General features: G+C 49.6%; 1 protein-coding gene across 1 annotated transcript in view; it reads right to left on the reverse strand.

Moving 5' to 3' along the window:
- Positions 1-10,541, reverse strand: part of ITGA11 (integrin subunit alpha 11) — a 110,991-nt gene extending 100,450 nt beyond the window's left edge. Inside the window, exon 1 of the mRNA XM_081831313.1 lies at positions 10,386-10,541. Within this exon, the coding sequence (XP_081687439.1) occupies positions 10,386-10,437 (52 nt within the window). The 5' untranslated portion in view covers positions 10,438-10,541. The remainder of the gene's footprint in view (positions 1-10,385) is intronic.
- Positions 10,542-11,362: the final 821 nt, after the last annotated feature.

Consider the following 11,362-nt stretch of genomic DNA (forward strand, 5'->3'; position numbering starts at 1 on the left):
CTAGGTTCTGTAGGTTATGTAGCTGGTCCTGCATGTGTGGAAAATGGTGTGAATAAACTCAGAGACAAGCCCTGTCCACAAATTATTTATGGGATGTTATGATTGCCACCAGTTACTGGATCTGAGAGGCTATTAGCTCCAGGGAAAGACCAATTCTGGTAGAGGAAGAGAAGATGGACTTTGCTTTGTGACCTTTCTGGCAGGAGGAGGGGGCAGTGGTCTGAGGGTCTGGGGGTGGCCAGGTTAAGAGGGAGAACTATGGAGACTGGGGACATACCCAGAGGTCTACAGAGAATGATTTCAATGATCTTATCCCACTTGCCTACCAGAAATGTAGAAATTCTACCATTAGAACTTCATTCATTTGCTGAAGCATTGCTTGCTCCTTAAATTAGGTATAGCAGATTAGATTCTTAACCTCATCTTTGGCCAGAAGACCTGTCCCTGAGTCCCCATGTGACCTTGGGAAAACCTTTAAGAGCCTCAGTTTCTCCACCTATCTAATGGACATACCCCCTTGGCAGGGCCTCTAAGCTTCACCTGGCCCCCCCTCACTGAGAGAATGAACATGGGAATGCTCTTTAGAATCTGCATCCACTTGCTCATTTCATGTTTTTTTTTTTTTTCCCCAAGACCTTCCTCAGGCACAGTCTTCTCAATCTGCAAAGAAATAGGCCCAGGAAATCTGCAGGGTCAGGATTTCTGGTAGCCTAGCCCAGCTGGGTGATTCTACTGGAGGAAGAAAGCCGTCAGCCCCAGCTGCAGAGGCAGGAGCCCCTTCTCTGTGTCATCCTGTTTGGAATCCTGGAGTACGTTGCTATAGCAACTTGCCTAACTCACTCCACATGCCACATGGAAAAACCTCTGTCTGCTTTAGCGCATCACCCAAGCCACAGACTGAGTTCTTCTAAGTTGGAGGATGAGGCCTCCATCATCCACAAGGGCTGGGGTAGGATGTGTCTGAGGGTCAATGGAATAGTGGGCTGAGAGGCTGGACCATGTGAAGGCAGGTCCCCTCCTTCGTCTATATGGTCTGCTGGCTGGTCTCTATGCCTGACATTCCACCATTAGCCCCTGGTTCCTTTAGCTCAAGGCACAGCCCAGCTCCAAAGCAAATCCCTTCAGGTAGGACACATGGAGTTGTCTCACTCATTAGGGCTCTTTAGCATGAATTAACTCATTGTTAATGGACTGGGGCTCAGAGCAGGTTTTGATCAGGGGAATAGGAGCTGAGACTTGCTGAGCCTGGACCCTGAGGATGGACTGGAGAGAGAGTCTGGGGGCAGGTGGAGTGGTCCAGAATATAGGGCACTTGGGGGGTAGAGCCTCTCTTGGCCCTGAGCTGTGAGGCAAGGGAGGGAGAGCGGCTCCCACCTTCAGAGGCCCCTTGTGAGCACCACTTCGCACCAAGCCAGCATCTTGACTGCGAAATCAGGGGCTAGCTGAGTTTGAAGAAGGAGTTGTCACTCCTGAGCTGGTGCCCCTGTGTGGGTGGCCATTTGAGTGCTGATCTCATTTTCCCAGAGGACAGCTCCTTCAGCAAGAGCATCTTACTTATCTCTCAATGCTCTCCAGGCCCATTTCCCAAAGAAATACCATGAATGGATTAAGTCAGAGCAGCAGCTTGGGGGCCAGACAATCCTGACACTACCTCTTACTCTATTGGCATGACCTTGGGTGGGCCATTAACTCCTCGCGTGTAGCCTGGTGACCGTGACAGTGACCTCATGCAGCAGTAGGCAGGCCTAACTGAGATGCAAGAAAGTGCTTCACACCTCGGCTGGCATCCGTCAAATAATAAATGATGGGAAGGGTAAGAACTGGTCCTGTTAGCTGAGGGCTTACTGGGTGCCAGATACTGTTCTAAGCACTTGATGTAGATGAACCACGAACAGATCATCTAACGTCTAGTGCCCAGCAGCATGTGAAGTCATTGTTCTCCCCATTTTACAAATGAAGAAAAATGAGGCCCAGAGGGGCTTATCCAGGGTCCCCCAAGAAGAAAGGATTTGATCCAGGCTGTTAGGATCCCAGGCCCCGCACGTGGAGATTATTACTGCTGCTCAGGATGCATGCAGGTGAAAAAAGAAATGAGGGATGGAGACAGGGAGGCAGTGTGACCCCCCCCGACTTTTTCCTACAGGTGGGCTTTTATTCATGTTGTGACTCAGGTCATAAGAACACAGAATGAAAGCCCTTCACGGAATGTTTTGGGAGCTTATTCATGTGGGGTTTACAAGATGACCAACAGCAGTCACTCTCCTCTCCTTCTCTCCTTCTGGGTTTTCAGCTAAGAATTTGTACAGTTAGGATTTACATGATGGGGGTTGGGTATGGCCCCCACCCGGACCACAGGTCCCTCTAGCAAGCACTCCATACCGAGGGGATGTGGGTATCTTTGGAGCTCTCAATTATTTGGGGGAATATAGTTTCAAATGGCTGTCCATCCTTGATGGTAGCCCGCAGTTTGGTGGTAGTGGTGAGGGGTAGGGGCATGAAGTGATGAGGATCAGCAGAAATATCATTTTGAAATGTGTTAGTGCATGTTAAAAGCTTGTTTTGTAGCTGACCTTCTCTGAGTCCACAGGATGCCATCACATACCTCAACATAATAAAGGCCACATATGACAAACCCAGAGACAGATAAGGATGACCAACTTTGCCACCTTTATCCAACATAATATCCCAAATCTTCGCCACAGTAATCAGACAAGAAAAAGCAATAAAAGGCATCCCAATTGATAAAAAAAAGAAGTAAAACCATCACTATTGGCAAATGACATGATATATATAGAAAACCCTAAAGAGTCCACCAAAAAAAACCAACTAGTAGAGCTAATAAATGAATTCAGCAAAGTTGCAGGATATAAAATACACAGAAATCTGTTGCATTTCCATACACTAATAATGAGCTAGAAGAAAGAGAAATTAAGAACACAATCGCTTTTGCAATTGTATCAAATAGAATAAAATACTTAATAAATATACCCAAGGAGGTGAAAGAATTATGCTCTGACAACTGTAAGATATTGATGAAAGAGAGTGAGGATTGGGGCACCTGGGTGGCTCATTTGGTTGAGCATCTGACTCTTGATTTTGGCTCAGGTCATGACCTCTGGGTTGTGAGATTGAGCCCTGTGTCGGGCTCCACCCTGGGCATGGAGCCTGCTTAAGATTCACTTTCTCACACTGTTGGTGGGAATGCAAACTGGTGCAGCCACTCTGTAAAACAGTATGAAGTTTCCTCAGAAAGTTAAAAATAGAACTACCCTACAACCCAGCAATTGCACTGCTAGGTATTTATCCAAAGGATACAAAAGTAGTGATTCAAAGGGGCACATTCACACCAAAGTTTATAGCAGCATTATCTATAATAGCCAAAATATGGAAAAAGCCCAGATGTCATCCAACAGATGAATGGATAAAGAAGATGTGGTATATATACACAATGGAATACTATTCAGCCATCAAAAAGAGTGAAATCCTGCCATTTGCAATGATGTGGATGGAACTAGGGGGTATTATCTTAAGCAAAATAAGTCAGTCAGACAAATACCATATGATTTCACTCATACGTGGAATTTAAGAAACAAAACAGATGGACATAGGGGAAGGGAAGGATAAATAAAACAGATAAAAACAGAGACAAAGGCAAACCATAAGGGACTCTTAACTATAGGAAACAAACTGAGGGTTGCTAGAGGGAAGGTGAGTGGGGGGATGTGGTAACTGGGTGATGGGCTTAAGAAGGGCACTTGATGGAATAAGCACCAGGTGTTCTATGCAACTGATGAATCACTTAATTCTACCCCTGAAACTAATAATACACTGTATGTTAACTAAATTGAATTTAAACAAAAGATAATAACTAAATGAAGATTCTTTCTTCCCCTCTCCCTCTGTCCCTCCCCCCTGCTTGCTCTCTTTCTCTCTCTCTCTCAAAGAGAGATATAGAAGAGAGAGAGAGAGATTGCAGATGACACAAATAAATGGAAAAATACAGTATATTCATGGATTGGAAGAATTAATATTGTTAAAATGCCCATACTACCCAAAGCAATCTACAGATTCAATGTAATCTCTATCAAAATACCAAGCATTATTCACAGAACTAGAATAATCCTAAAATTTGTATGGAGCCACAAAAGGCTCAAATAGCCAAACAATCTTGAGAGAGAAGAACAAGGCTGGAGGTATCACAATCCTAGATTTCAAGCTATAACACAAAGCCGTAGTAATCAAAATAGTATGGTACTGGCACAAAAATAGACACATAGATCAATGCGACAGAACAGGGAGCCCAGAAATAAACCCACATTTATATGGTCAATTAATCTATGACAAAGGAGACAAGAACATACAATAGGGAAAAGACAGTTTCTTCAATAAATTGTGTTGGGACAACTGGACAGCTACATGAAAGAAAGAAAGAAAGAAAAGAAAAAAGAAAGAGGGAATGGAAGGAAGGAAAAGAAAGAAGAGAAAGAGAAAGAAAAGAAAAAAGAGAGAGAGAAGGTGGGAGAGAGAGGAAGGAAGGGAGGGAGGGAAGGAGAGAGAGAGAGGAACTGTACCATTTTCTTACACCATATACAGAAACAAATTTAAAATGGATTAAAGGCCTAAATGTAAGACCTGAAACCATAAAACTCCTAAAGGAAAACAGGCAGTAAACTCCTGGACATTGGTCTTAGCAATATTTTGGGGGGGGGTCTGTCTCCCGAGGCAAGAACAACAAAAGCAAAAATAAACAATTGGGACTACATCAAACTAACAACTTTAGCACAGTGAAGGAAACCACCAACAAAATGAAAACCATCAAAATCTACTAAATGGGAGAAAATATTTGCAAATGATATACCTGATAAGGGGTTAATACCCAAACCATATATGAAGTCATACAACTCAATATTGAAAACCCCAAATAACCTGATTTTTAAATGGGCAGATATACTGAATAGACACTTTTCCAAAGAGGACATACAGATGGCCAACAGGCACATGAAAAGATGCTCACTGTCACTCATCATCGGGGAAATGCAATTCCAAACCACACTGAGCTATCACCTTACACCTGTCAGAATGGCTAGTATCAAAAAGACAAGAAATAACAAGTGTCGGAGAGGATGTGGAGAGAAGAAAACCCTTGTGCCCTTTTGGTGAGAATGCAAACTGGTGCAGCTACTGTGGGAGACAGTATGGAGGGTCCTCAAACAATTAAAAGTAGAACTACCATATGATCCAGTAATTCTACTCTTGGGTATTTACTCACCACAAATGAAAATACTAATTCGAAAAGATATATGCCCTCCCATGTTCACTGCAGCATTATTTACAATAGCCAAGATATGGAAGCCACCTAAGTGTTGACAGATGAATGGATAAAGATGTGGTGTATGTACACAATGGAGTATGACTCAACCATAAAAATAACGAAATCTTGCCATCCACAACAGCATGGATAATACCCAGTGGGCGTTGCACTAAAATCAAATTTAAGTCAGACAGAGACAAATACCTATGGTTTCATTTACAGGTGGAATCTAAAAAAACAAAGCAGGGGCGCCTGGGTGGCTCAGTCGCTAAGTGTCTGCCTTCGGCTCAGGTCATGATCCCAGGGTCCTGGGATCGAGTCCCGCATCGGGCTCTCTGCTCAGCAGGAAGCCTGCTTCTCCCTCTCCCACTCCCCCTGCTTGTGCTCCCTCTCTCACTGTGTCTCTCTCTGTCAAATAAATAAATAAAATCTTTAAAAAAAATAAAAAATAAAAAAACAAAGCAAACGAACAAACAAAGCAAAATGGAAACAGACTCAGAAACACAGAGAATAAACCGGTTTGCCAGAAGGGAAGGGGGTAGAGGGGTGGACGGAGGAGGTAAAAGGAATTAAGAGGGTATAAACTTCCAGTTATAAAAATAAATAAGTCATAGAGATGAAAAGTACAGTGCAGGGAACATAATCAATAATATTGTCACCACTTTACATGATGACAGATGGTAGCTGCACTTATCATGGTGAGCATTTTGTAATGTATATAAATGTTGAATCACTATATTGCAACCTGGAACTAATATAATATTGTATATCAATCGTACTTCTATTTAGGGAAAAAAAAAAACCCTACCATTAAAAAAAAAAAAAAAAAAGAGCCAAGCCAGCTCAGAAGAAAGTTTTGTCCTAAGCAATGAGGGGAGAGGATAGAAGGGAAGTTCCCTGCTGCTGGAGGAAGTTTCCCCTACAGGAGGGGAGAGAAAGAGCTCCAGAGAGGTCATAAAGAAGGTGAGTCACCATCTGAGTTTCTTAAGGCACACAGCCCTGTGTGGGTGGGCGAGGACAAGGAGAATGGCCAGGAGATAGACAGCCCATCTCTGGGGGTCCAGAGTGGGGTGGATGGGCTACGGTATATAAATAGAAAGAAGGTGAGACTCCACTCCTATCCCTTCAGGGCTCTATGTGGAAAGGCTTCCACGTGGAAGGGTCCAGAAGCTCCTCAGCTGATGATGGTAGCGGAGAGGCTTGGCTGACAAGCTCCCAGCAGGGTGGGACAAGTTTCATCTCTTTCTCTGCTCTTCCAAAGCTGGAGAGCAGGGCTTGGGTCTTTTTAGTCTTTGCACACTCTGGCTGCCTAGTCCTGTGCTTTTTCCAGACACGGTTTTCCTGCTGAACAAGACTCCCACTCACAGGGACACATGAGGGCCATGCTGCATGGCGTGGCTCTTCTCTGCTCCACAAAATGCCACAAGGCACTCACACTAAGATCACATCTACTTCATGACAGCCTCCATGGCAAAAAACATCCCTGAACGCCCGTGACGATCAAGACTTTGGGCCAAGTCTTTGGGAGAGGAGCTGGGAAAGTTTGGGTTTACTGGGGCCTTGTATGCCCCCTGTGAGCCTCCAGAACCCCAGGCCTTCCTTTACACTTCTCTTAGGGACTTGGGTTTGACAGTTTACATCTCCGTGCATCCTCACATCTCTTACTGAATGGTCAGTATCTTGAGTGCTGATGTTGCTGCTGATGATGGAGAAGAGAGACAACCTCCTTGAATGCATAATATGTGCTGGAACTTTCCAAGCAGTTTATGTACACTTACTCATTTGGATAAACTTTGGATAACTCTGTACTATTATTTTCATCCCCATTTTGCAGGTGAGAAAGCTGAGGTACAGAACCACTTAGTAGTTTGCCAAGAGCACAGAGTCCTAACTGGCAGAGCCCACACCCAGTCCAGGCAGTGGAGACCCCAGGGCCTTCACCCCCACACTGTGCCTGATCTCCCTGTGTGCCTTTATGGAGCCTGGCAGATAACAAGTGCTCAGTAAAGACTAAGGTTTTAAAAGAATCATCACTCGGGGCACCTGGGTGTCTCAGTCATTAAGTGTCTGCCTTCAGCTCAGGTCATGATCCCAGGGTCCTGGGATTGAGCCCTGCATCGAGCTCCCTGCTTAGTGGGAAGCCTGCTTCTCCCTCTCCCACTCGCCCTGCTTGTGTTCCCTCTTTTGCTATGTCTCTCTCTGTCAAATAAATAAATAAAATCTTAAAAAAAAAAAAAAAAGAATCATCAGTCATCCGGGCACCTGGGTGGCTCCATCGCTGAAGCATCGCATTCTTGGTTTCGGCTCAGGTCATCATCTCAGGGTCCTGAGATCCAGCCCCATGTGGTGCTCTGTGCTCAGCAGGAAGTCTGCTTCCCCTCCTCCTCTCCCTCTGCCCCTCCCCACCACTTTCACATGGACACACACACTCTCTCTAAAATAAATAAATAATTCTTTAAAAAAGAAAGAATCCTCACGCATCAACCCTTACTAGCGATGTGTTAATGATAGAAACTTATCAATGGATCTACTTTCTCTGGATGTCAGCTCTGAAAGGCCTTGGCCTTGTCTATTTCTTTTTTTTTTTTTTTCTTGGTTTCTTGATAGCTTTGCCCACCCATCACCCTGCCCAGCTTGTAGCAGAAGCTCTGGCAAGACAGAGGCTCTGAACTCATAATGGCTTCAATGCGGACTGCCTCCGAACTTGGCCTGTGATAGGTCCCCTGTCCCCCTGCTCAGCCAAACTGTGCCGTCACCGGCAGGCACGCTTCCTGGTAATCCTCACATTGAATCCATGTGATGCACAGTTGGGAGATTGATTATCAGTCTTGCTCCAGAGCCAGGGGAATGAATTCATCGACCCCGCGACCTTTCCAATTTTCAGAGTCCAAACTACGGTCACCCTTGTGGTTTTAAAATATCCACCTTTTTGTTCTTTAATAAGTCCCAGGAAATAACACTCTAACTTACAAGCCTCTCCACACTCCTTCAAGACCCTGTTGAAATGATACCTCCTCCTTCAGGAAGCCTCCCTTGCTAATCCAAGTGAAACTGAACTTGTTTGAACCACAGCCCTTAGCTTCTCTGTGCCGTTCACTCCCTAATCCTTCTACTTAGCTTTCCCTGGCCTTGCCTTATTCCCAGCTCCAGGCAGGGCCTAGACTGCACACATAGTTGGTCCCCACCCCCCAGTTCCTTGCAAGCAGATGTCGTTCCAACATTGATTGATATGTTTAATGAATCCCATATTTTAAGAACCCAAACTGACCAGACATAACTCAACGGTGGTTTTCTCCATATAAAGGGAATTCTGAGTCACAAATCCTGTCCCCCGTCCTTCACCCCACTCCCCTAGCGCACACACCCCCCACCCCCATTCCTGCTTGAGTAACAACACTAACAACAATGGCTTCTGTCTGCTGTGCACCAAGCCCTGAGTTAAGGACTTTTCTGACAGTGCCTCACTTAATTGTCTGGGGAACCTTATGAACTCAGCCTGAATTTCCATCTCCATTCCACAGAGAAGGAAACTTGTGGAGAGATTGCATAATGTACCCAAGGTTGTGCAGCTAGTGGGCAGCAGAGCCAGAATGGAAGCCAGGTTCTGATTTCAAAGACTTCCCTCTCAGCTTCCTGAGGTCCAGACTGACTCTAGCTACTCCATCTCAGGGTCCGGTGGGATGGGTCTGCCTATCTGGAGTCACACAGGGGCGCATTCCCTTCTCCTATGGCTGGATCCTTGTGATCTGAAGACAGTTCCTGGAGTTGTCTTCCCTCCTGTCTAAGTGACCAAGAGTGGGCTTCACCTCCTACAGCTGGTTTCTAGATGAATGCTTGCCGGGTGGCAGCTCTTCCTTTGTCCTCCCTGACACCCCCTCCCCCAACAACTTAAAGCGTTAATGTTTATTTTGCGGCTCTAGGATCTGGACTGAACTCCATCAGCCAGAGACTGTTTCAACTACAGACCCTCCCAGAAGCTCTGCTATAGTCCGGGGGGAGGGGGGGATGTGCACTTGTTTTCGAGGTAACCTCGGACGGGGGTGAGAGAGCCCGGGCTGGGGGGGTCTGCACCTGTGCTTCCTGAAGGCTCCTCTCCCACTGTCTCCACATCTGATCCCCGGTACCGGCCCCAGGCCCCAGCCTGGAACCCATTCGGAAGAGGAGGCGAGGCCGGGGCTCTGGTCCCCGCCGGGGCACTCGGCCCCGCAAAGGAGAGGCCCCGAAAGCTGTCGCTGCCGGTAGAACGGCGCCGCTGGCCGCCGCCCCGCGCTACAGGTACGGGTCGGGCCGGGGCACCAGGAGTGCAGAAGCCCTCGCTGGTTGCCCCAGTGCGGACCGCCTGGGGTTGGTCTCTGGCTGCCGGTCGTGCGCCCCGCCGGACCGAGGTCCCCGGCGCGCCCCGACACCTGGATTGCATTAGGCGGGCGGCGCGCGTGTCGGCGACGGCTGCTTCCCCAGATTGTTGAATAACTGCATAATTCCAAGCGCGGGTTGCCCCGTCCCTACCCCAAGCATCAGGTAAGAGGGAGGCCCTGGCTGCGGAGCTGCGCCCATCGCCTTTGGCCCGGCCGGCTACAGCTCGCCACCGCCTAGGGGCCGCCGCCCTGGGGCTTCGTCCGTCCCCGGCCCGAGGGATTCTGCGCAGCTCGCGGCGGCCTCCGTGTCCCGCTCCCCGAACTCGAGGCGGCTCCCTCCGCAGGCAGGAGGGCGGCCGAGGCGGCGCTTGCTCCGCGCGTCGCGTCCCCTCCCAGCCCGGGCCACGCGCCCTCCGCGCTCCCGGGACGCCCGAGTGTCCCCGGCCGGGCGCCTGCCGTGGCCAGCGTGTCCGGCGGGGCCGCGGGCCCTCCGCGCTCCTCTTCAGCTCTTCCCCAACTCCTCCCCAACTCTTCCCCAACTCTTCCCCACACACCAAACTCCCGGCTCCAAGTCGCCCGGGCGCGCCTCCCTCTTTTGCGGAGCTTGGCGGAGCGGCTAGACTGCAGCCACTTCCAGGGGGACCCCCGTCCCCCACCAGCGGCCAAGCTCCGACCCTGAGAGGGGCTCCCACGGGCACGCGGAGGCAAGGGGCACGTACCTGGCCACAAGCTGAGCGCCCAGGCCACCAGGAGGCCCCTGGGCAGGTCCATGGCGCGCGGCGCGGCGGCGGGGCCCGGGTGCGGGGCGACGGGGCAGCGAGCCCGAGCGGCAGCGTCCTCGCGGGCGCCCCGAGCCTGCTCTGCGCGCCGCGCGCCCGGCTCCCTGACAGCCGCCGCTCCTGCAGAGGAAGTGGGAGGGCTCGGGCGGCGGGGAGGGGCGCGCGGACACGCTCGCGCCGGGCTCCGGGCCAGTCTCGGCCCCTCTGCCACCTGGGCAGGCGGCGTGCCGCGCCCCGGCGCCGTCCGCGCCCCCCCCACCGGCCCCGCGCCCCCCACCCCACCTCTGCCTCGGAGACCTGGGGCGGCGCCTCCCTCCGCACTCCGCCACCAAATTCCACGTCGCTGCAGGAACAGTGGCTTATATTCCCATTGCCCAGAGGGAAGAGCTTCACAAATCTCCGAGGGATATCTCAGGTCACCCGGGGACACCGGGCCACGCCTCAGATCTCCCTTGGCCCAGGGGAGCGGATGTCCCTCAAACGTCAATTCTGAAACGTCCCCCTGCCGAGCCGCCCCGGAGAACCTGGAATATAAGGCCCCGGTGCTTCTTCTGACCTTGCAATAAATGCAGGTCCCTGCTCCAACTGCACTCTGTCTGCCCTTCCTACCTGAGGCACCCCAACGCAACCAGGAGGATCCGGTGCCTACTTCTACAACAGTGAAGCTCTTCTTTGGAACGCAGCCGCCTTCCTTCCCAGTAGTTCTAACCCCGGACAATTAAATCCCATGCACATTTGTTGCACAAACTTTAAATCAGGACCTGGACCCCAACCGGTGAGTGTGGAGGCTGGCCCACCCAGCAAGGGAGAGAGCTGAGGCAGAGGGTGGGATGAACCAGATGGTGAAAGCTAGAGCAGGCACCCCTCATCACTTTGTCAGAAAAGCCTTCCCACCACCTCCCAAACCCATATCTGCA

This window comes from Leptonychotes weddellii, chromosome 9 (assembly GCF_054177405.1).
Source record: "Leptonychotes weddellii isolate Sample4059 chromosome 9, ASM5417740v2, whole genome shotgun sequence".
In the NCBI taxonomy this organism is placed as follows: domain Eukaryota; kingdom Metazoa; phylum Chordata; class Mammalia; order Carnivora; family Phocidae; genus Leptonychotes; species Leptonychotes weddellii.